Source organism: Sminthopsis crassicaudata, chromosome X (assembly GCF_048593235.1).
Source record: "Sminthopsis crassicaudata isolate SCR6 chromosome X, ASM4859323v1, whole genome shotgun sequence".
NCBI lineage: Eukaryota > Metazoa > Chordata > Mammalia > Dasyuromorphia > Dasyuridae > Sminthopsis > Sminthopsis crassicaudata.
The window spans coordinates 64,338,319-64,363,841 of NC_133623.1; the positions used below are offsets into that span (position 1 = coordinate 64,338,319).

A 25,523-nucleotide genomic window follows, 5' to 3' on the forward strand; every position below is an offset into this window, starting at 1 on the left:
CCTCCCTTCCTCATGGTTTCTAACCATATACTCTCCCAAACCTATTTCATATTTACCTTTCCTGATGTCTCTGTTGCATCTCTTCATTCTATCTGTACCTCATAAATAAATATACCTTTTGCCAAAGAGAACGACTATTGTGAATTCTTCACGTGACTGAACCCCAATATTCAGTGCTATACCTCAAATAACATCAAGCACTTGGTCCAGTTCTTATATTGTGTCCTGAAATTCCTCAGACCTTCTTTCCAAGCCTGTGTGTGTGTGTGTGTGTGTGTGTGTGTGTGTGTGTGTGTGTTGGGCTATTGGGAGAGAGGGGTGGCTCTGCACAGGACAGGGAGGGAGTTGTCTTACCTGTCACAGGGAATCCTGATACTCATCCACATCGAGAAGTAATTAAGGTTCCCCCCCATGTTTCTCTGCCCTAGAGGTGGGAGGGGAGGGCTGTCACATTTTAATAGAGGGAGGGTAATTCTTACCCCCCTAAATCTCTCCAGGGTAGACTTTTAGACATCAGTAAGGGAGAAATGGGGCTGGCCATGGTAGAACATTCCAGGCAAGCCTCAGACTCTACCAGATGTGCCTGTGTGTGAGGTCAACCTACGCCGACAGGCTTCCTGGCTCCCTCCAAAGCTTTGAGAAGCCATCTCAGAACTCAGACTCTTGGGGGACAGCAGTGTGAGGCAGGGGGCAGGAATTGGGGCCGTGGAGTAATTAGGCCTCACCAGGAATTCTGTCTCTGTTGATCACAGACCTTGGCCCTCTTTCCCTTTTTGACCCAAAGACCTAAATATGTTTGTCCTTTGCCTCTCTATCTTGTTTCAAAGAAAGACTGTGGTAAATATTAAAAAGCTTAGAAAAAATGAGTTCAGTTGAATGTCAGTACAATTCAACAAACATTGATTAAGTACTTTCTGTATACAGAGCTAGACCCTGGAGGTGTTTTGACTACAGGAATGAGATGACAATGTAGTCACCTATGTTGGACCTTTTCTGTCTCCTTCCACAAAGTAGTAAGTTCTGGGGAGTCTGGAAACTCCTAGTGCTGGCCAGCCAATGAGCTGATCCTCTTGCTTCTAGATTCCCTTCTGTCCCGAGGGAATTTATGACATCACTCGTGATGTCAGAATTAGAACAGTCCAAAGAACCTACAGAGTGAGCAGATTTAGCTTGATTCTTAACAGGAAGGAGACAGCTGCCTGAGGTCCTTATTTTCCTTTTATACAGAGACCAAGTGTGGTTCCCAGTCAAGATGACTCAGCCCCACAGGTAATTCTCACTTTTTGCTGTTTGTGTTGAAGGGTTTCATTCTAGGACTATATAATCTTTAGAGATGACAAGAGCTCCCAAGGTCTTCTTGGCTGGGGCTTCTTAAACTTTTTCCATTCCCGACCCCTTTTTCCTGAAAACTTTTTAGGCAACCCTGGTATATAATTATATAAAATAGACTTACAAGTCAAATATTTAGTGATGATAAATCATAATTTTGCAACCCCCACATTCAGTTACACAACCCCATATGGAGTTGTGACACACTGTTTAAGAAGTTTTGTTCTAGTTCAATCTCTTGCTTTCCAAGATGATTAGCAAATCTAAATTAAATTATGTCTGAACCAAAGGGGAATCTATGTTCTTCTTCAAGATACTCATGGGAAAAGAGTCCAGCCCCACCCCTTCATCATCTATCCAACAGTTTTCAGAGACCATTTAGTTGCGTGTAAGCTTAATCTGTCCTGTCTCAATAGCAAGTCAAAGGAAGTTGCCTTATTGACTTTGCTTTAAATATTTGTGTTTCCTATTTATCTTGGATTTCAGACGTTTGTTAGAGATTTTTGATGGAGACATGAGGGAGGGGACATTCGACAGCTTTCCTTCCTACTCTGTTGCATTGATTTCATTTGTACAACACTTTTCAATGTCTTTTAATTTAGATCTGGAAGGAACCTTGAAGGTTATTGTCTAAAGTAAGATGCAAAGAGGGGAAATTATTTGACTAAGATCACACAGAAAAGCAGTGACAGAGCCAAGACTAGATCGTTGGTCTCTTAGCTGGCAGTCTTGTGCTTTTTCCACTGGCTCTCAGTATTCCCTAAATTATTGAGTCCCAAACTCAGTCTTCCCCTTCTCCTGACTAATCCTAACTCCTTTTACCTTTCTACATAGGACCTCTTTCCCAATTCTCCAGTCATTCATATTGCCCCATGGCCAATGAGTGGGAAGTGTATGAAGGGGACTAGATTGGGATTGGGAGTAGGTTCAATGTTGACAGTGTTCCTGGAGAAAGGAGGCAAAGGAAGGACATTTGCTGAATCGTTGATCTTTTCAAATGCCATGCTCCTTTTGGAGGATGTTGCTGGTGCGGTCATGGCCACCCGCTAAATGCAGTGCTGCAGATGCCCACTTGGTGGACCTGCACAGCTTTCTGCTGCCCCCCTGCATTCTATAGATGAAAGCATTTCCAAATGCCTGGTGTAGTGTAGAAGACAACGCGCTAGTCTTAGGGCCAGCAAGGCTTGAATTTGCCTTCGATCTCTGACACTAACTAGGTGTGTGATCCAGGGCAACTTTCCTGAGCTTCAATTTCAATAATTCTACAATGGGGACAATAATGTCAGTTGCCGGTAGTACCTATCTAATAATATTGTTATGGTCCCCAATAAGATAATATATGTAAAATATACTGCAGACTTGAAAGCTATAGAAATGTCAAAAGGTTTTCTGGAGCTGACACTTTGAGTTCATTGGTCTATGGAACTCTTGATGAAGAAAATCCCTCTCCCAATTCAGGCTGGCATCTCCTCTGTGTCTGATGTTTTTAGGGTTTCGTCTGGAGTACTGAGAAAGGAAGTGCCTTGTTCAGAGACACAAAGACAGTATGGGCAGAGGTCAACCCAGGCCTGGCATCTATGTCCTTCTGGCTCCCTCACTTCTCAAAAAGTTGGGATTTTTCCTGGGAATAGAGGAAGCTAAGTACTACTTAGTTTTGGGGAACGAGGGAACTAAATACCAGAGATGATAAATGAAATCCTGGAAACGAGAAGCCAACTGTTGTTGGTTATGATATTAGTGACAAGGGATGCTAGGTACTTCAGATGGGGAAAGTTGAAGTCTTGGTGATTACAAGCACTACCTTCCTTGTACATGAAACCTTGAATAGTCCTCAGAAAGATTTGTATCATTGTCAATAGAACACTGGATTCAGGATGTTCAGGATGGGAAAGACCTGGGTTCAAATCCCACCTTAGACACTTATTAGCTGTGTAACCCTGGGCCAATTTATTGTGTCTTTACCTCAGTTTTCTCATCTGTAAAATGAGGGGGTTGGATTTGTTAACCTTTAAGATCTTTTCCAATTCTAAACTGATGCTTCTTCCTACTTGTAACTGCTAATGTCCTTCCTGCATCAAATTCCTTTTATTTATTTATTTTGTGTATACTTGGGGGGGGGGGGGAACCTATTGTTCCTCCATAGAATGCAAGCTCCTTGAGGACAAGGCCTATTTCATAATTGTTTTCTCCATTGCTCAAGTTTTTGAAAAAGATAGGAACCCTGCTTTTTCCCTCCATTTCCTCACAATGTACTATTTTCCTCAACCTTTTGTAAATCTAGTTTTTTCATCAGTGTTTACCAATGATCTTGTTTATCTGTTTCTGGCTTTCCTCTCCATTTCTCTTTCTCTCTCTTCTATCTCTGTCTTCCTATTTCTCTCTCCTTTCTTATCTCTGCTTCTCTCCTCATCTCTTTCTTTGTCTCTTCTATCTCTCTGTCTCTGTCTCTGTCTCTCTCTTTTTCTCTCTCTTCTCCCGCTCCTCCTTTTTTCCTTTTCTTTTATTTTTATGAATCTGAAGCCAGATTTATTAAAGGATATCTGAGGGGCATTGTCTTGGTCTCTGGTCTCAAATGATAGGCCCAGAATGTTTTTGGTTGGAGCATGTTCCTCTAAGCCTAGGAAACCCTCTGGCTTATCAAGTAGCTGTTGAAGCTACATGAGTAGGGAAGAAGTTTTCAAACTCATGGCGAGTAAAATTCCCCAGTGAGGCCCCAACAAGATTCTGATGTCATTGGGAATGTTTAACAAAATAAATAAAAATACAATACAATGTAGATAATGTGTGATAATTTGTGGTTTCTAAGTCCCTCTGCATTTATTTGAGTTTGACATTACTGGTATAAATCCCAGCTTCTTAAACTGTGGTTCCATCTTATAACTGAATTTTGGGGCCACAAAATTATGATTTATTATCCACATTTGATTTGTATACCTATATGCCTGGGTTCACATACAATTATTGGGCAAAAAGGGGTCATGAGTGGAAAAAATTTAAGAAACCCTCATAGAGAAGCTAGAGGACTGGACCTGAAGTCAGGAAAAATAGCCTTCAAATCCCACTTCTAACACTCCCCAGTGTTATGAAGAGTTAGCATATATTTGTAGGCAAGGTCTACAATTGTGCCATAGCCTGACCAATGGATGATCTCTTAGTCATCCAATCCATTGGACTTAAAAAAAAAAAGTCTGCATTTTCTTTGGTGTCATAGGCTCATAAATTTTGAGCAGAAAGGAAGTTCAGAGGCCATCCAATGCAGTCCCCTCATTTTACAGAGGAGGAAACTGGGTTCCAGGAAGGGGAAGGGACTTGTCCAAAGTCATAGAGATAATATATATCAGAAGTGGATATGGAGATCTAAGTTCTTCAAATGCTGATGCTACTTCTTGAAAGTTGAGTAATTAGTACTAGAAAAGGAGGGCTGAGTTGTAGAAATGGGGGTTCAATGCTAAAAGTATTGAGGGCTAACACTGCAAATGAAAGGGTACCAAGAGAGAGGCTTAGGTATTGGGGACAAGGCTTATGTTTTGGAAATAAGACGTGAAGTCCTGGAGATGGAGCAGGGCTAATGGGCTCTTGAGAGGAGGAATTTACCTTTTGGAGATATGGGCAGCAAAATACTAGAGAACAAATGGATTGTGCTCCAGAGGTAAAAAGTTAACTGCTACTGAAGGCATGGAAACCCAAGCCTACCTTTTAGGAGCCATGAAAGAATTAAATTTGGAGGGGAGGGTACAGTTGCAGGGGAGCAAAGTCCTGGAGATAGGAAGGATTCAAGTCTGAGAGGGGAAGTCTGTTAGTGGTGGAGCCAATGTCTAAATACTAGGTGTAGTACTAGGAACTAATGTACTGTTATTCCTTCCACATCGCAGGCACCTGGAAAATGTCAGAATTTTTGGCCCTTCCTTGGTACTAGGGAAGAAGTTGGACTTCTAGGGAAGCTCTCTTCTATTTGGAGTCTGAGGGACATAATTCATGACCCTGGTGGGCTCCTTTGGCAAGCAGCTGCCTCCATGTTTTATAACTTCCTGACCATTAGTTATGATTGTCTCTTGGTGGTATCTATAAACGAATCTTATGTGATCTCAACATGCTATGGCACAATTGTAGACCTTGCCTACAAATATATGTTAAGTCTTCATAACACTGGGGAGTGTCAGAGGTGGGATTTGAAGGCTGTTTTTCCTGACTTCAGGTCCAATCCCCTAGCTTCTCTACCAGGATTTCTTCAATTTTTTCCATTCATGACCCCTTTTTGCCCAATAATTTTATGTGAACTCAGACATATAGGTATATAAAATAGGTATACAAATCAAATGTGGATAATAAACCATAATTTTGTGGCCCGAAAATCCAGTTATAAGATGGAACCACAGTTTAAGAGGCTGGGGTTTATACCAGTAATGTCAAACTCAAATAGATGCAGAGAGACTTAGAAACCCACAAATTCACATCATCTACATTGTATTGTATTTTTATTTATTTTGTATATATTTGTTAAATAACTATTTCAATGCCATCAGTTTCCTCTGTAATTCTCTGTATTTTATTTTGTGCATTTAAAAGCATGCTTCTGAGAAGGAATCCCTAGGCTTCACCAGCTTGATTGCTGTAACACAAAGAAGACAAAGAACCATCAGGCTAAGGACTGGACCTGTGACTGGTTCTTTCTCCTAATACAGACTGGCACCTTCTCTGCAACTTATCATCATAGAGACTCACTTAGAACACTGAACTTTGATGATGTGCCCAGTTTCTGTAATGAGAACAAAGAGTCAGACAGAGGCCCTCAAAAGAAAAAAAAGAAAGAAAGAAAGAAAGAAAAAGAGAAAGGGTATCCGTGCAGTTTTAAGTTGATTGCGGGATAGGAGGGGCAGTGAAGTTCAAATGCCTTATGCCAGATGAAACTGTCTTTTTTCATTTATGGTTTAGCTTAGCTTTATTAGACTATATTATATTCGAATGGCTTAGGAAATATTATTTTGCTGATTTCCTTTGCTTTTTTGAAGTATCATATACCAATCTTTAATTTATTTCAGTTGCCAAATTGTCTTGCATGGTTTGGACTGGTTTTTTTCCTTCATTTGTAAAAAGTTTTCTTCTGCTTATTTGCAAGATTTTTTCTTTAATCTTAAAGCTCTGGATTTTGGAAACTACATTTCTGGGTGAGGTGAGCGTGGAGTCCTTAGCCAACATCCTGTGGATTCGATTGATCTCTTCTTTGCCCTATGTTTCCAAAACTCCTAGGAAGTTTCTAGGATGATTTTCTGGAGTGGATTATGCAGTGTTTTGGCTCATCATTTGTGTTTCTGGGAGACCAACATTCCTTGAGTTAGCTTGCTATGGTCTGTCTTCAAGGTTTTGATTTGTAGAGGACCGGAAGCATTCCTCCAATTTTGTTGTCTTTTGATTTTACTTTTATGTATTTTTTTTCCTCTAGAAGGGCAGAGTGGGCAAACAGATAAAGGTCTGGGCTTGGTGTCGGGTTCAAATCCCAGATCCAACACTTATTAGCTATATGACTCCCTTCAAGTTCCTGAGTCTCAGGTAGGTTCTTAGGGCATATATTCCAAGTCACTGAGGGGCAGGAGGAGGATTCTTTCTTCCATCTTAATTTTTGAGTTCAGAATCCAAAACTATCAGTCTCTTTTTTAGATTGCCATCTGTCTTAATGAGCTTTCTTTCATTCAATAGAGTCAATTCTTTCCCTTTCATTTGTTTTTGTAAATTCTTCATGAAGTTTTCACTTCACTCTTTTCCCCCTGTTTTTATTTCTTCTTTTCTTTGTTTCTTCAACAAAGAGTTCCTAAACTGCTCTGGGATTTCTTACAGACATTCTATCATCATTCCTTGGAGTTGAATTGTCATTATTGGTAATATTGTCCCCATGTTCTGGAGCTGTTGCCTTCCTTTTCTTCATCTTATAATACTCATTCACTTTTTAGGGTTGTAAAATTTTGATTGTCTTTCTGAAATTCTTTTTTCCTTGTTGAGTTTTATTTCCTTTTTCTTTATTTTTGAACTCCTTTTGTTGCTTGTCTTGTTGTTTTTGAGGGATTAAAGGGGAAGAGGGCTTTCATTCCGTTCGTTTGCTAGGGTTAAGCCCTGGAGAGAGCCCTAAGTGTCTGCCTTCTGACTGCAGTACAGAGTGGCAAGCTCATCTTCTGGACATGGGTTGGAGAGAGGCTGTTTCTAGGTAGAACAGAGATGGAAGATGGGGTAAAGTTCCTCAGGGAAGACAGGGTAGTTGAAGGGAGGAGGGATGAATAATCTCTTATTGAATTTGGGACTTTCAAAATTCTCCTGCTCCCCATGGTTTGTTGAACCGCTGATTTGGACTCCTTAGCCCTGAATTTGTAGCAACAAATCCTAGGCTCCCCAGTTAAGCTGATAATCCTGAGCCTCCCCCACCTCCAGAACCTGGCTCTGGATATGCCTCTTCCCCTTTCACCCAGCTAAGGACAAGTCTCTTCCCCTCTATAAGCCTCAGTTTTCCCATCTGCAAAATGGGAAGCATCCTTGCCCTCCCTACCATACAGGAATGTTGTGAAACTCAAATGAGATTATGTATATTTATTCTTTGCAAAGTAAAAAGTAAGACATATGTGTTATTTGTTAATGAACTATCAATTAGCATTTATTAAGTAGGCATCTGACTAGTGTTAAGGCAGCTGTGGTTTAGTGAAAAGTGCAGCAGACCTGGATGTGCTAATTAGTTATTAGTTGGTTATTATGTGTCTATGGACAAGTGGACAAGTCATTTTCCTCTTCCGAACTCAGTTTCCTTATCTGCAAACACACACACACACACACACACACACACACACACACACACACACACACACCCCTTCCCTTCTAAAAAGAAAGCTTTTTAAAAACCATGAAGTACAATAATATGCACTCTTAGTAATAGCATTTGCTATAACTACTAATCTCTCTAAGACTCAGTTTTCTTATCTGTAAATTGGGGAATAATAACTAGGTCATCTGATATAGCATTGTTGTAAAGAAATACTTTATATACCTTAAAATATGGAAATGGGAATGATGCCGCTGCTACCCACATATCAGACACACACAGGGCCCAGATGTACTTTGAAGAATGTCCTCACTCCCTTGGCCCCCGCTTTGGAAACTTTACTTTCCACTGCTAAGTCTATATGTCACAATTTTACATAGAAAGATTTTTATTAAAAGTAGAAAAACCAAACAGAAATCTGAGCTTGAGCAAACATTCATGCCCAAAAAGCCTCTAAATACTGAGTCACAGTCTTGAATCTGAGGACTCCTTTGTGCTTCCACCCCACTTCCCTCAAGTCTTGGCTTGGCCTGTCTCCACTTGAAGGGGGGATGGGTTGTGATGGTAGTCTCAGTCTCTCTCTCTCTCTCTCTCTCTCTCTCTCTCTCTCTCTCTCTCTCTCTCTCTCTCTCTCTCTCTCTCTCTCTCTTTCCTCTGTCTCTGTCTCTATGTATGTGTCTCTGTCTCTCTGTAATTCTACCTCTCTCCCTCTCCATTTTCGACTTCCTTTCCTCTCTCTCCCTTCTCTCACTCCTCTTTCCCTTCCCTTCCCTTTCTCTCTTCCCTATTCCCACCTCTTTTTCTCCTCTTCCTCCAGCTCCCTGCTGATCTTCATGCCTCCTAGGACTAGGATGGACCTTCTCACGTGAGGCCAGGAAGTCTCTGTACAATCCTCCATTCTTCTGATGTCACCTCCCCAATGCCACAAAGGCAAAGACTTTATTTTCTCTTCTAGTTACCGGTCCCTGCCCACTTCCCAACACCCAAGCCTCTGCTCTTCCCACAATCTTCAGTTTCTTCCCTGTCCAGCAACCCCACTCCTCACCATGACTGTCCATGCCTAGGGCCACGTGTAGCCCTTGGGATGGACACGTAGCCCTATTTGCTGACATGGGAAAGAACAAATGTCCTCATACCTGCCATATTTATTGACTCTCTAACTCTGCAATGATAAAGATGGCAAACCACGTACATCTTATCCTCAGATATGAACTGCTGGACCTTGGCCAAGGCATTGTACTTCTCTGTGGGCCTTGGTTTCCTCACCTTTAAAGTGAAGGTTTGGGATTTGATGGCCTCTAGGGTCCCTTCCTTCAGGCTCTAGATTTACAAGGCTGTTGAATACTCCACAGGGGATTGAACCAATTGAAGTCTTTGGAATCTTTAACCTGCCAGGACCAACATGGCCCCTTCTCTGTCCATTTCTTTCCTTTGCTTTTGATACATGATTGACACCCATCTATTTCTGATCAAACATTGACTAGATAATGGTAATAGTATTTGTAATAAAAACGACAACCACCCCCTTTCCAAGCCTCAGTTTTCCTATCTGTAAAACGGGGACTTTGCTACTCCCTACTTCCCAGGGTTGTTAGAAAGTGCTTTGTGAACCTTAAAACTCTACAGAAATGTGAATTTTATTATTGTTATTATTATCATTATTATTATTATTATTACAGGTCCTCAGTCTCTTACCTTAGACATCCCTCCCTGCAAAACTTTGATACAGCCACTGACCAGGAAATTGAAAGCCCTCTCTTCAGACAGACAGACCTGTCCACAGGGAGCAGGACTGTGTCTAGCCTTTCCCACTACTGGGCACACAAGGTCTTTTCTTATTATCATGATAAACCCAAGAAGACAGTCAAAGGCGGTTCCAAAAACTCTGGCTCCATCACCCCTAAGTTTAGACGCAACTGGACCGTCTTTTTCCGAAAAACCTATCAATCCCGAATAGAACCAGAGCGGGTGAATGTAGGGATTTTTACTGAAGAAACCAGGAATGCAGGTGAGAGGGAGCCCCCAACGGAGAGTGGGTGGGTGCTTGGCAAAGTCGGGGGTGCCCTGCTGACAGAATCCCAGAGTCATAGGTGGGTAGAGACTCTGAGGAATGATCCAGCAGCTACTCTCTGCCTAGAAAGGTTCTCTTCCACTTCCCCTCTCCCTCATATGTGGAGTCCTGAGCTTTTCAACTGCTAGTCTGCTGGCTAGTGTTAGTTAGAGGCAATTTGATCTCAAAGCCTTATGGGTAGGCAGTCAGCAGTCACCTCTATAATGTGATTTGGGGATGGAGAGTTGTCAGGAATGGCCCTTTGCTCCCCAAAATCTTGCCACTGAGCTTGGTGGTGCCTGAAACAACCTATCATTTGAATTTCATTCCACTGGATTGTGAAGGCACTTCAGTCTTCTGGAGTCTCCTAGGGAAATGTTCCTGGGAACAGGGAGAGCATAATCCAGTATCAACTAGTAACACTTTAGCAGGGATTATTTGGCGGAGGCCAAAGTCCTTCAGGAATGAACACAGAATAGATATGAGTATGTGGGAGGGGGAAGAGGTCCATCAAGATCCCGGAAGGGGTAGTAGGAACACTAGGCAGGAGATCCGGCTTCTAGTCCCTCCTTTATTGCCCACTTTCTATAGTCATCTCTCCTATCTGGGCCTCAGTTTTCCCATCTGTCCAATGGGGATATTGAATGAGATAGTCTCTCCGGTCTTTCCCAGCTCTGACATTTTCTGATTTAATAGTTTTGGCCACTTCTAAATCATAGGATTTTAGAACTATGAGAGACTATCTAGTCCAATCCCCTTATTTTACACAGGAGAAAACTGAGGCACAGAATAAGACAGTGATCTGTATAAGGCTAAATTGGTAGGAGGTGGCAAAAGCAGCATTTAAATGCCAGGCTTCTAACTCCTCTGTACTATCCTATATTGTGAGCCAAGGCTCAAACTTAGATCCAGGCCTCCGCTCAGCCATTAACTATAGGTATGACTGAGAGCCACTGGGATCAGGAAAGGTCTTTGGCCTTTTTTGTATCCCCAACACTTTGTACAGTGCCTAGCACATAGAAGGTGCTTACTAAATGTTTATTGATTAACTGCTCTCTGGTCCTCACCTTCCCTATCCATAAAAGAGGGTTGTTCTGGAAGATATACTGTCATTTTAAAATTCTATATACTTTCTTTTCTCTCCCTTCCTTTAGCCATCTGTTTCAAAATCCTCAAATCTCTGGGAGTGAAGAAATATCACCATGCAAAAACCTCAATCGTAAACCTTTGTGAAATGGCACAGCGTCATCAGGGTACCGTGCTAACAACTATCCAACAATATTTCCAAGATAATGAAGAGGTACTGTCCTTCTGCCCCTAGACAGCCAGGTCCCATAGAGTACTGGGCTCTGGTGGGACAAACAGTCTGATCTGTATCCTCAAGCAATGTCCTGGGAGGAATAAGAAGGGAAGAAATTGTCCCCATTACTCAGTAAGCCAGCAGAGCATAGGCCCCAACCTCTCAGAGCTTGGACAAGGAACTGAAGAGGGGTCAAAGTGAGGCAAAGTCTTTCCCACAGAGAGCCTAGAGGACTAGACCTAGGGATGTGGAGAAGGAGTCTGAAGAAGGTTGGGTGGCAGTGTATAAGAGGATTTAGAGAGATCAAGTTAGAGCATAAATCCTGGCTACTTATCAGCTGTATAACCCATGGTAAATCATTTCTTCTTCTATAAAATGGGGGTAATAGTTCATGAGGTGGGAGGGAAGTTATTGGGGTAAGAGGAAACCCCCAAAGGACTGTCAAAATCTGAGTTAGCATCATAACAGCCAAGTTGATACTTCGTGGCCACATGGAAGCTGGGCCGTGTATGTGTCTACATTCACACTCATCCATGTGGATAAGATGCTTTCTTCTTGACTTTTACTGCAGGGAGAGTCAATATGGACACCTACATTTCTATCCTAGCTCCTTTCCAAATGATCTGAGTGACTCTGAATGAGTCATTTCTCCTCCGAGAGCTTCTATTTTACTTTCTGTAATATTGGGGAAAGGAGGGCAGCTAGGTGGCGCTGTAGTGGATAGAACACTAGGTCTCTTCCTGAGTTCAAATACAGCCTCAGACACTTTTTAGCTATGTGAGTCTGGCCCAGTTGCTTTACCCTGCTTGCCTCAGTTTCCTCATCTGTAGAATGAACTGGAGAAAGAAATGGCAAATCATTCCAGTATTTTTGCCAAGAAAATCCAAATGGGATCACAAAGAATCAGACCTAACTGAACACCCACACTGGGAAAAGGAAACTCATTTTATTCCAAATGGAACTTATCCCTGAATCTGCCTCTCCAAATTTCTCTATCTTTCAGTCTGTGCACTTTGGAATCATCTTTGGCCCTTCTCTCTCCCTCACTCCTGAATATCTAATTAATTATCAAGGCTTGTTGATCTTATCTATGAATCTTTTCCATTCATATTCTTCTCTTTACCAGACCTTCATCATCCCTGACCAGATGACTGTAATAGCTTCTTAATTGGTCCCCCATGTCCATTCTCTTCCTCTCCAATTCATCTTCTACTCAGCCTGACATCATTCTGGTAGAGCACTCTGATCACCACACCATGTTGTACACGAGAGTTTGAGACCTACTTCTCTACCGGCTGTGTGAACATGGATAAATGACAACTCTGAGAGCCTCATTTTCCTCATCTAGAAAGTAGTACTGTATTTGTACTGCCCATGTGACAGGGTCTCAGAAGGAAAATACTTTGCAAATAGGATTTAGATTTATTATGTCACCTTTCTAAAAATGGCTTCCCATCATTCACTGGACAAATGATAAACTTCTGACTCTGGCAATTAGGTCCTCTGTATTCTGGCTCCTCACTCTATGAGGATTGTCAAGTCCAGGCTAGCTCCTCTGAAGGGCTCAGAATAAGTCCTTGTCAGGATAAGCAAAAGTCTTTGCCCCACATTGGGCGCCAAATTGTAATGTTCTGTCATCTCTCAATTGTAATCCTTCTCTGGGAGGAGGTTTCTTTTCTGTATAATCTTTTCCTCTGTGAGCAGGTTTCTTGGGAGGCTTCTGGAGCCTCCAGCCAGAGCAAAGGTAGAATCTCGAATCCTCTTCTTCCTCTCCAAAAGTGTAGGATTGCTGGACTTGCAAATCCACAAGACATCTTCTCCTTGACCCAATCCAGAATTAAATTTCCAGACTCTAACTTCTCCTTTTATCCTCCCAGAGAATGGGCTTGTGGGTACTCCAGGGGCTTGTGGGAACTACTTACAACCAATGAATTTGTTCCTTTTTAAAGGTGCGTAAACTCCTTTTCAGAAGTTTAAAAGTGTAAAGGTTTGAACTAAAAGTGTGAACTCTGAGCTAGAGAATTGCCAAGTACCAACTTACCACTTAGTAAAAACCTAACAGAGGATGACTTAATTGGACCTCTTTTCTCATCTAAGGCACAGCCTCCATCTTTGTGATTGCTCCCCACTGCTGTCTTTAGCTATTAGAGTGTTAGAGTTGCTCCTTTCATTCAAAGTCTCTGTGAAGCTTTCTGTACCTGACCCCTCTAGATGAAAGTTGCCTCACCCTCCTTACGTTTCCCATCATACTCTGTCTTAATCCACCTTTACAGTGTTCTCACTTGTGTATGTTACTCCAGTCTTGCAACTCAGATTACATATACATGTATTTTCCCCTATTAGATTTTGCTCATGGAGACCAAGACCTATGATAATTGTCTTTGTATATCCAGGACCCAACCCTAGGCCTCCCATATGGTAGAAATTTAATTAAAACCTATTGAATTAGATTAGGGTTGAATAAAATCAAAGAAGAACCATTCCCAGAACTGGGATAGGAACAAATGTGGTCAAAACAATATACGCAATGACTACCATACTGTGAATGGAAAGGACAGTCATGAAACAATTGAAAATGAATGTTACAAAATTTCAAAGAACAAGCTTGGGGCCAGAGTAGAGGGATGAGAAGGTACCTTCCTACTTCTCTGCAGAGACTAGGGTGGGACATTCACAGAGATGAAAAAAAGACGTCAATTGCAGCTGGTTTTTATGACTTGATCAGTCATGCTGATTTTTTTCCTCTTTTTTTTCCTTTCTTTTAAAAAAATCTTCAAGATAAGGGACAGCTCTCTGGGAAGGGAGTCATTTTACAGAGAAGGAAATTGAGGCCCAAGGATGTGAAAGGGCTTGACCAAGGCCACATTTAGTGTCAAAGATTTAAAGAGTTAATGGATTCCCAAGGCCATGTAGTCTAACTCCTGCCTGACCAAAACCCCTCTACAGTAGTACCAGCATCTGCTTGAAGACCTCTAGAATCAGTGCAATGGTGCAATGGTTGGAGTGAATCCGATCCAGATAAATAGTCCCTTTGGGGTCTTCCTCTTCCCTTTGAAGATGAAAATAGTTGATAAAGTCTACTGTACTGGTCTGGGCAAAGAAAGGTTCCAGGAGACTTTAAGCTAGTTGAAACCCCTCTTCATTACTGCTCTAGCACACCAAACAATATGGCTACTTCTTCTGCCACTGATTCTCATGCCCATGCCTTCCCTACCCTGCTTCTTCTCTTTGCTTCCTGGATTTTCTCAAGATCCTAGCTTCTTACTATATAACCTCTTCTTCCCAATTCAGTTCAAATTCCTACTCCCCTCCCTACTGACCGTATTTTTGGATATATCCCAGTTATGGGTCTCATCTCCCCACATTCCTAGTGGTGATACCTAGGAGACATTTCCTTACTTGCATGAAGGTCTCCAGGGCACCCAGTTCATTAAGGATCTTATTCCCATTTGCGTATGTACTTTTGAAGCCATATGAGTTTAATTTGGGGCTCTCTTTTTGAATGTTGTCTCTTGTGGATTATTTGTCCTTTTTTCTTGCTCTAATTGTACTAGCTAACTCCCTTAAAGGATTCATGTGAGCTTCCTTTTTCTCTCTTTTAAAAATTTGAAACCCTTTTGTTTTGATTTGAAAGAGTGGGAAAATATATTATTACCAGCACTTACATTCTTTGGCTAATTGCCTCCCAACTTGAGCACCCGAGGGACAAATGACTTATAGCTTTGGTTGCATCCCATTTTCTAGTGTTTCCCTCCTAGAGGCAGCTAGGTGGTACGATGGAGCAAGTGGTCGGGCCTGTTCTTAGGAAGGCCTGAGTTCAGAACAAGCCTCAGACTTGTTGTTTGTCCTTTGTTCTCAAAGAGGACCATAACATCAAGGAGGTGATGCCATATAAGTGAATTGGATTGAAGCGAGACAGGGTGGTACAAAATAACCAGTCTCATTTTCTCCTCTGGAGCCATATGAATCCAGTGGCAAGACAGAGATGAGTATGACTGGAAATGGCCTGGATGCAGTGGGAGACCTTGGCCTTTTTGAGCTAAGATATTTAACAGGTCTCAATTTGTCTGAGGCAACATCCATTCAGTGTTTAAGGTTAGGTAAGAAATGAGGGAGAAAATGGCCTCTTTTACCTAGTCAAAAAAAAAAAAAAGCAATCTAAGAAGGGAAGATCCTCAGGATTTCTAACTAAAACAGAAACAATTACTATTTACATTCATTCTGAGCCAATCAGGGCCTCAGGCACTTACTAGCTGTATGGCCCTGGGTTAATCATTTTTAAAAACCAACAACCTCTGTTTGCTCCATTTCCTTCATCTGTAAAATGAGAATAATAACAGCACCTATTTCCCAAGGTGGTTGTTCAGATCAAATGAGATAATTATTGTAAAATGCTTAGCACAGGACAGGGCACATAGTAGGTGCTATATAAATGTTTATTGGTGGTGCAAGGGATAGAGTTCTGCATGTGTAGTCAGGAAGGCCTGACTGCCCCAATTACACCAAGACCTACTTGATTCAGAACCAATTGGCTCCTTAGTGAAAAGAGAAGAGGGGTAGTTCCCCAGCTTTCTGGGCCCAGCTGTAGATTTTTAATAGATAGAGTCCTGTCCAGGTCTGGGAAAATGTGAATTCTCCCTTTTGTCAGATTGGTGAGATGATTAAAGATAAGTCTCTTTTGACCAAAACTGAGTGATCAGTTACATATACAGACTCTCAGTAGAATACGTCTCCCTGTCATTATAATAGTGATTCTCTCATGAATTGTTAACCAATTAAAGTTGATTCTCCACCTCAGGAGCACCTAGTCTTCCAAAGGCACATAAGTATTGAGTGGGTTCCATGATTGATCTTTTGGTCAAAGAGAGATGACCAAATGACCATCCTTTTATCAATAATGTCCTAGCAATTTAATAACATGACTAGTTACCCAGAAACTATGTTTCTCTAACTTTTTGTACATCATACCTGCTCTCAAGGAGCTCACATGGGTGAGAAAACACATGATCAGAGAGAAAGCTCCCTGCCCTCCCTCAGTTTCCTTAGGGTATAGCAGCAAAGCTGATGGTAATGACTCTTCCTGAATGTCTTTTTTCCGGGCGAAATGATATAGGTTTCTGATGGGGAAACATTTGGCAGTTCCCAGGACTTTGGTAGTATGATAGAGCCATCATCTAACCACATTCTCCACTGCACACACTAAAGGTTAGCCTAGTTTTTCCCTGAAAAGTAACAAAGTTGTATAAGAGATTTGATTGCTCCAGGGGCTAAGGTTTAAGCTAACCTCCCTTAATTGGCCAGATTCCTGGTAAATTAAACTAAGAGCATAAAAAGATGCCCCACATAGGGTCGGGGCCAGTCAGATTTGGCAGATTCCTAAGGTGATAGTGGTATAGTGATGGGAATCACCAAACTCTACTCTGCTGACTAGATAGATGTGTCCATATGGAGGCAAAGGAGGCCCATACCTATTCAAACTAAGTGTTGTAGCATCTCTGCCATCTCTTTTCCATGCCACGGCTAAGTAACCCTTATTTTGTTAAATGTCAAATGACCTGGGCTCATCTCGGTTTGCTCCAGTTGTTGTTACTGTTCACTCACTTCAGTCACTTCTGACTCTTTGGGACCTCATTTGGGATTTTCTTGGCAGACTTAGTTGAGCGGTTTGCCATTTCTTTCTCCAACTCATTTGACAAGAGGAAAAAACTGAGGCAAAGAGGGTGAAGTGACTTGCCTAGGAAGTGTCTGAGGCCAGATTTGAATTCATGAAAATGAATCTTCCTGATTCTAAGCCTAGTGCTCTAACCACTGGGCAAAAGCTAGCTAAACTAGCAGAGGAACAACCCAAGTCAAGCCTACCCATTACTAGTAGGAGAACTTTCATTTCTGTGTCTTCAGTTATTATACTTTGAGCTCCAGCAGAAGCAGCTACCAAGTCAGATGGGTGGTGGGGTGCCTCCTGGGATGATAGCTGTGAGATTTGAGAAGTAGGACCAGTGGTCAGGGAGTGCTACCATTCCTGGGGCTCTTGGTTTACCTGTTCATCCATGGCACTTGAACAGCAGCTGGTCTTGATAGTGGAGAGGAAGGTAGATCTCTTCTCCACAGGAAATTACCCCTGAATGATGGGTTAGAAGCAAGGCTGCAGGGAAGCATGCTATTAAGGCTCTTGAATTCAGAGTCCTAGGCTATCCTCATCAAGGTCCAGAGAGGCAAAGTGTTTGCATATTAAGCACTTCCTATATAAGCAACCCTAGGCCAGGTGGTAGAAGTACAAATACAAAGAAGAATCAATCAATCACTACTCACAAGGAATTTACATGCTAATAAAGGAAACAACAAACAAACATGTGTATGTATGTATATAATAAATACATGTTTGTAAGCATAATATAAAGTAAATAAATACAAATATAGGCAAAATAATAGGCATTTATGAGGAGAGCACTAGCAGCTGGGGGGGGGGGTTAGGAAAGTTTTCTTGTGAAAGGTAGGGCTTCAGCTGAACCCTGAAGGAAGACAGAGATTCTATGAGGTGGAGGTGAGTGCTTTGCAGACATGGGGAATTACCAGGGCAAAAACAAAGAAATGGAGGATTATGTGTCGTGGGTGAGGATTATGGCTGGGTAGCAGAATACAAGAAGGGGAGGATGACCCCTGAGGCTGGAAAGAGAGATTGGAACCAGGTTATGAAAGATCTCAAAAACCAAGCAGAAGAATTTCTATTTCATGTAGTAGATACAAAGCTAATATTCTAGTGCATTGGTAATCGAGCCCTTGGCCTCCTTCCCGTGGGCCCCAACAACTTCCTAAGGAAACTTTAAGCTTACATTTTGTCCCATATAGCCAGATAGTTCCCCAAAACCCAATTCTTTCACAGGCTATAAAGGTATTTTCTGCAAATGTCTCTCAGAATGATTAGAATACAATGTTCAGTTGAGACCCACTATCTAGCATTTTATATGCATAATTCCAAATTGCTTTCCAGAATGGTTGTACTGATTCACAGTTCCACTAACAATGTACTAGTGTACCCATCTTCTCATATACATCCCAATACTGGCTACTCTGTTTTTTTGTCATTTTTGCCAATTTGCAGGGTATAAAATCTGTTTTCATTTGCATTTTTCTTATTATTTGTTATTTGGAGCATTCTTCATGTGGCTATTAATAGTTTTCAATTTTTAAAAGATATTTTCATATCCTTTGACCACTTATCTATTGGGTTGTGGCTTTGGGGTATTATACATACATATATATAGTTATATATATATATATATATATATATATATATATATATATGATCATGATGATGAGGGTGTGAAACTGTGTTCCCTTTTGAAATTAATACTCTGAAATTCTGTCCCCTTTGATTCCTGACCCTCCCAAGTTCCATGGAGTCTATGAGAGAGCTTCTCAGTCTGTGGCATTTCTAAGGCAAATCACCTCCACTGTTAGCCAGATCTCCATTCAAATTCAGGCTGAAAAAGCCTTCAAAGCAATTTCATTTAGGAGATCCTGGTCTGATCAGCTCAAACTGCTCCAGCCCTGGCTAAGGTCTCCTCATATAATAGGCTTCTATTTACTCATTTCTTTGCAGAATGTCAAAAGTAGCATGCTCTGCCTCTTTAGTTCAGCTACCAGGACCCTGCCCACTGAGAAGATATTCTCTTCTCAGTGCCAGTCTCCATTTCCCTAATAGGACTTTGCCACTGAGGAAGTCAGTCCTTAGCAAAGCTGACTTCTCATCCAAGAATAAGCTTCCATTTTTGGAACTCTCTGGGTTTGTGAATTCTTTCACAAAGGACCTGACTTGACCAAAAGGGGATTTCCGCAACTCTCTAATGCCATTAGAACCCCATCAATGTTATAAATATATATATATATATATATATATGTTATAAATAAATAGTTGGATCTATAAATCTATCTAGATATCTGTTAGTTGACTATATATATTGAATACCAAGGCTTATCTGAGAAATTTGATGGAAGAAAGTTTCCCCCTTCCCAACCACTTCCTTTCTTATCTGAGATATATTAATTTTGTTTGTGCAAAAGCTTTTTGATTTTATGTAATCAAAGGTATCTATTTTTTTTGTAATTGCTTCTGTTCTTCAGTTGGCTAAGAATACATCTATCCATTGTTGCAAGAGATGTACAATCTATTTCTCTGCTACCTTTTTTTAATATGCCAAGATCTTTAATATTAAAGTCACATATGCAATTTAAACCTACTGTGAAAGACTGTGTCTTAATTATCTTGCAAACTCAGTGCTAAGACACCCGGCCAAGTGCATAGCAGAGACTAAAACATTTGGGGGATTGAATTACCTTTCTTCTTTTCCCATAGCAACTGGAAGCCAGGCACAAATTTCGTATATTACAAGTGCTGGTGTCTATTATCACCTCGGGCCCTTTCCTCAGTGAACACTGGATCCAAATCTTCACCAGCTTGGCTCTGCAGCACATGTTTCAGGTCACGGTAAGCGCTAAGTTGAGGAGCCCTCTGCTTCCAGAGACAGATCTAGTGACGGTACTCATAGTTATTATAGGATATTCCCTGAGCCTATATATATCCTCAGAGCCTTGGGTTACCTAAGGATGTGGGACAGTTGGTTGAAGATGTCAGTTGAAGAAATAAAGAAGTAAGATGATTGGTTTCTGATGATATATGATATGAAATACAGACATACCTTGGAGATGTAAAATTGGTTCCAGACCACTGCCATAAAGTGAACATCTCAATATATCTCTCAATAAAATAAGTCATATATTTTTGACTTTCCCAGTGCATATAAAAGTTAACTTTATACTATATTGTAGTCTATTAAGTGTGCAACTAAAAAATATGTATACCTTAATTAAAAATACTTTATTGTAAAAAAAAAATACTAACCATCATCTGAGACTTCAATAAGCCAATCTTTCTGCTGGTGGAGGGTCTTGCCTTGAAGTTTTTTTGGAGTTGTTTTTGTTGTTGTTGTTATTTTCAAAATATATACATAATTCTCAACATTCACACTTATAAAATATTGTGTTTCAAATTTTTCTTCCTCCCTTCTCCCATTCCCTCCCCTAGGTGGTAAGTAATTTAATATATGTAAAACATGTGCAATTCTTCCGTACATTTTCCCATATTTATCATGCTGCACAAGAAAAATCAGATAAAAAGGGGAAAAAAAGATATAATAATAATGAAAAAAATCAAATATTATGAGAATTACCAAAATGTGACAGAGATACAATGTAAGCCAATTGTCTCTAGAAAAAAAATGGCACCAATAGATTTCTTCATGTAGGGTTGTCAAAAAGCTTTAATTTGTTTAAATAAAAAAATTTCACTATCTGCAAAGCATAATAAATTAATGAGGTATGCCCGTAGTTGATTTTCTCAGGGTTTCAAAACCTTTGACTAATGGTAAATTCATTACTGTAGAGAATGTGACTGTCATTGAGCTTCTGGGAAAGAATCATCCCTACTCAGCCCTTTGGTATATACTCTGTACCTAAGACTTCAGGCAGCTCAAAGTACAACCCAGTATAGAAGGATTTCTCCAGAGAAACTTATATAAACATAAATACAGACCCACACTGGAATAGCTTTACTTCTTCCTTATAACACCTTCAACTTTATACATCTCTGGAATATGGGCCAATTTAGGGAGCATGAACCTAGAAGCTACTGCTCTACTTTTAAAAGCTGACAAATGGAGTTTCAGAATGTGAGAGAGAACCTGGTACCCTTGGCAGGATTAATTACAGCAGCTGCTGCCAATCTTCTCAAGTCCCTTGCCACTCTGAGTGTGAGTGAATGTCCTTTCAAAAATCCCTTCTTCTCCACCTCTCCCCATTTGTGTCAGTCTTTATATTTGACAAGAATACTATCTATGCCTTTATTCAAGTCAATTGATAAAAATGTTGAGCAATACAGGGTTTGGAATAAATTCTTGGACCACCCTATAATACTTATGATGGAGAGACATCATAATGTCAGACCATTACTGGGAACTCTCTGGGTTCAGGGCATTTTGAATCCAGAATATGTAGAATCATGCAGTCCATATCTTTCCATATAGTTCACAAGGATAGTATGAAAGACTGTCAAAATCTTTGCTCAACTCTAGTATTCTCCTGACCTTTTCTGGTATAATTTGTCCTTGATCAAGCCATCTTGGGTATTCTGTGAGCACTGTACTAGTATTTTGTTAGGAATCAAAGTTCACTTCACTCTCTTCCCTTTTTGGAAAAGCAAGAAGGCCTTCTACCCTTCTTTAGTCCTATGGCACCTCTTCCATTCTCCAGGGTCTTTTGAAGAGCTCAATCCTTTGAGTATGTGGGAATCTGGGCTGAGGTATTTGACTTAGTTAAGGAAAACTGGGTATTTTCTTACTATCTCCCTACTCAGGAATGATTTCTTACCTGAGGTTCCACTTTCAGTCATGATGATTCACTTGGGAGAAGTGTCTCAGCTGGGGGACCCACTGCACACAAGGATTTTTAAGAGCCCCCTATGTGCTAGACAATATTCTGGATTCTGGGGATATAATAAAGTTAGGTAGTTAAGATTAGGTCTTTCTTTTTTGACCTTTATGTCTCCCTAGATATCAAACCTTTATTTACAAATAAGTTAGGTAAGTTAGGGTTCTAATACTCTTAATCTTCCCAAGATCCTCTTTGGCTTAGCTTCTAATGAATTTGAACCAAAGAAAGAAGGTGGTGAGGGAGACAAGGTCTGTGTTTCCTATCTAACAAGCCCCAACTCCTGTCTTTATTGTGAATATCTCTCAATAGCAAAGCAAAGTAGCAAAAAGTTTTGGACTGTGTTTTGGTCTGTGAAAGTCTCGGTCTCTTGACAGCAAAATCATACCATCAAAAGACTTTAGTAACCAAGGAGTCTAACCCATGCCCCAAATGAATTGCATGACCACCATCTGGCTCCAATGAGATGGATCCCATAACCTGAGACATTTTGGACAGCTCTAATATCAAGAATACTTTTCCTGACATCAAACTTTACCTCGACCCATTATAACTTCTATCCATTACTCCCACTTCTTCCCCTTGAAGCTATACAGAAAGAACCCTGGTTCCTCTTCAGCATGACATCTCCTCAAATACTTGAACAAAGTCACCTCCTGAATCTTCCAGACTAAACATCCCCAGTCCTTTCAACTGGTCCTCCCATGACATGGCCAGAGATCCTTCCCTATCCTACTTACATTCCTCTTCAACCTCTTAAATGGTGGTACCCTAAATAATCATGCTACTCTAGACATGGCCTTTCAATGCAGTTCAAGAGAGCATTAGTGTTTTTTCTCTACCACATCAAACCCATGACTCCTTTTGAGTTTACTGTACACAAAAGCCCACAGATACTTTTCCAAAAACCTGCTATCTTCCCATGGACCCCCTCTTCCTTGTACTTGTGAAAGTGGTTTTTGAACAAATAGCCCAAATTTAAGCAACAGGAGAAGATTCTCTAATGCCAAGAGGCAAATTCACCCTCCTAGTAGTAGTAGTAGTAGTAGTAGTAGTAGTAGTAGTAGTAGTAGTAGTAGTAGTAGTAGTAGAAGTAGTAGTCCTGAGACTTGGCAGGAATAAACACAAGCCTGAAATATGACTCTGACTGTGTACACCTTATCCAAAAAGAATAGGATCATGAAAAGGGGAGGAAGATAATATTGTATGTAAAAATTCAATAAACATTAATTATGCAACCACTGTATATTAGATGTTATGCTAAATAAATCCTGGGAACATCAACATATGTTGTTGTTCAGTCCTGTCCAATTCCTTGTGACCCCATTTGGGTTTTCTTGGCAGAGATACTGAAATGCTTTGTCATTTCCTTCTCCAGCTCATTTTACAGATGAGGAAACTGAGGTACACAGGATAAAGTGACTTGTCCAGGGTCACCCAGCTAGTCAGTGTCTGAGGTCGGAATTCAATTATGGGAGGGGAGTCTTCCTGACTTGAGGCCATGGGAAATCTATCCACTGAGCCATCTTGTCACCCATAGACATTCATAGCCTGTATATCTAGCCTTTCTCTGAACTCTTTTGAAACCTGTTTTCCTCAAATCTAGACTGTGTAGCAGATGGGCCTGCCTTTTTTTCTCTCTCTCTCACAAACTCCAAGAGCCAGTATTTGCTCCCACCTCCCCAAAGTTCCCATTATTTCCATCCCAGCAACCAATTCTTAATGTCTTAATGAGAATCAGATTCAGACTAGAATTTCCCCAAGTTAGTTTCTTCATCTTTTGAAGCATGAATTGATCATTAAGGTAAGTGAAAAAGTTATTAGCAACACTGCTTTGGGGAGAAGAAAGGAACTCCTGCTGAGCTCGCTTAATTGAAAGTCCCATCCCTGTATCATGCCTTTCTGCCAAGTGTGTGATCTGCTTTGTGAATTTCTCATCCATTCTTTCTTCCTGTCCATGATTTTCTCACATGAGTACACCATTTTCTTCTTTTGCTTTTAAACTTCTTTATTCTCTTTGAAAACCACATTTTTTATGCCTTTTGTCTTTTATTCATTTCCCATCCCTCCCCTTTCTAATTGAGCCTTCTCTTGTGACAAAGAAGAACAATTAAGCAAAACCATCTGATACAGAATTGCTTTCTGACGTGCATTTGCTATTTAATCACTTCTTTTCTATACCTCCTAGTCTGGAGGGAAGAGAGAAGTTTCATTATCCCTTCTATGGAGTATTCAATCTTCACTGTTTCTCCCTCTCCCCATCTCCCCAAGTCAGCACACATTGCTTTCAAAATAACCCTCTTATCTGTGTTGCTTCTGAATTTCCATCACTTCCTTTCTGTGCATTAAAATAAATATTTCAATGGCTCTCTCTTTTTTGGCATCATTATTGCCAAGTGCTCCTCTTTCTCCACAACATACTCCCCCAATTAAAAACCAAGAGAAAGAAAACAACAAAACATAATTTAGCAAAACAAACCCACCCAATGGTTGTGCCCCAAAATATGTCTCTTTTTCTGTTCCTTGAGTCCCTCATCTTTCTGTCAGGAGGTAGGTAACTACCACATCATGGATCCTTTAAGGATATTTTAGATCAACGTTCTGAAGTCTCCTGAGGTTGGTTTTCTTTATAGTGTCGCTGTCTTTGCTTCAATTGCTCTCATTTCACTTTACTTATGTAGAATAACATCATCCTAAGATTTTCTGAAATTGCCTCTTTCATAATTTTTTACGGCATAACAATATGCCATTGCATATGAAAGTTTGCTCAGCCATTGCCCACTCAATAGACAATCTCTTCTAAATCACTACTTTTTGGTACTCTCTCTTAATCTGTTTTCAAGTATCAAGAAGTTTGTCCTTCTATATTAGCCTTCATCTTAACACCCTGTCCCTTCTTTATAGCTTTTTGTTTCCTTATTTAGTTTAATATATTTATACTCCAGACTGTGGAGGGGATGCCCAGATACTAGCGTAAAACCCTCCTTGGTTAGGGAATGCGGGAAAGAATGGCTGGGGAAATTGTTTCTCGTTTTATTGTCCTTTATGTTTTCCCTCTTCCGACTCTCAGAAAAGAGACAGCTCACCCTAGATCCTTAAAAAAAATATCTTTAACTCCCTTAATACCCAAGATTGAAGAGATTAAAGTTGTAAAGGGATTCTTATTTCTTTCCCTCCATTAAGATGTTGACACTACATCATAATATAGTCCCTTCCAGCTGTTTAAATAAATTAATCTTTCTAGGTTTCTCTTGGCTTTTAATGTTTGAATTTCAAAACTCCTATTCAGTTTTGGTCTTTTTATTAGGAATCATTAAAGATCCAGTTTATTTTTGAAATATCATCCTCCACTTGGCACAGTAAATTAATCTTTGCTGTAAGCCAATATTTTTTACTTTTTAGAATGTTGCATTCCAAGTTCTTCTCTCATTTTTAGTTGAAGCTGCCAGATTTTTTGTGATCCTGACAGAGATTCCTTATGTAGTAAGATTTGCTCTGGTCTTCTTCCTTGAGGAACAAATGACATTTTCTTCTCAAAGCTCCCTGGTACTCTAAGAGTTTGG

The 25,523-nt window shown here is 40.5% G+C and overlaps 1 protein-coding gene across 1 annotated transcript in view; it reads left to right on the top strand.

Annotated features, from left to right (window-relative positions):
- Positions 1 to 1,187: 1,187 nt before the first annotated feature.
- LOC141548663 (maestro heat-like repeat family member 5) overlaps positions 1,188 to 25,523 on the top strand; it is a 120,718-nt gene continuing 96,382 nt past the window's right edge. The window contains exons 1-4 of the mRNA XM_074277686.1: positions 1,188 to 1,269; positions 9,808 to 10,136; positions 11,333 to 11,478; positions 19,832 to 19,963. Coding sequence (XP_074133787.1) covers positions 1,253 to 1,269; positions 9,808 to 10,136; positions 11,333 to 11,478; positions 19,832 to 19,963 — 624 coding nt within the window. The 5' untranslated portion in view covers positions 1,188 to 1,252. The remainder of the gene's footprint in view (positions 1,270 to 9,807; positions 10,137 to 11,332; positions 11,479 to 19,831; positions 19,964 to 25,523) is intronic.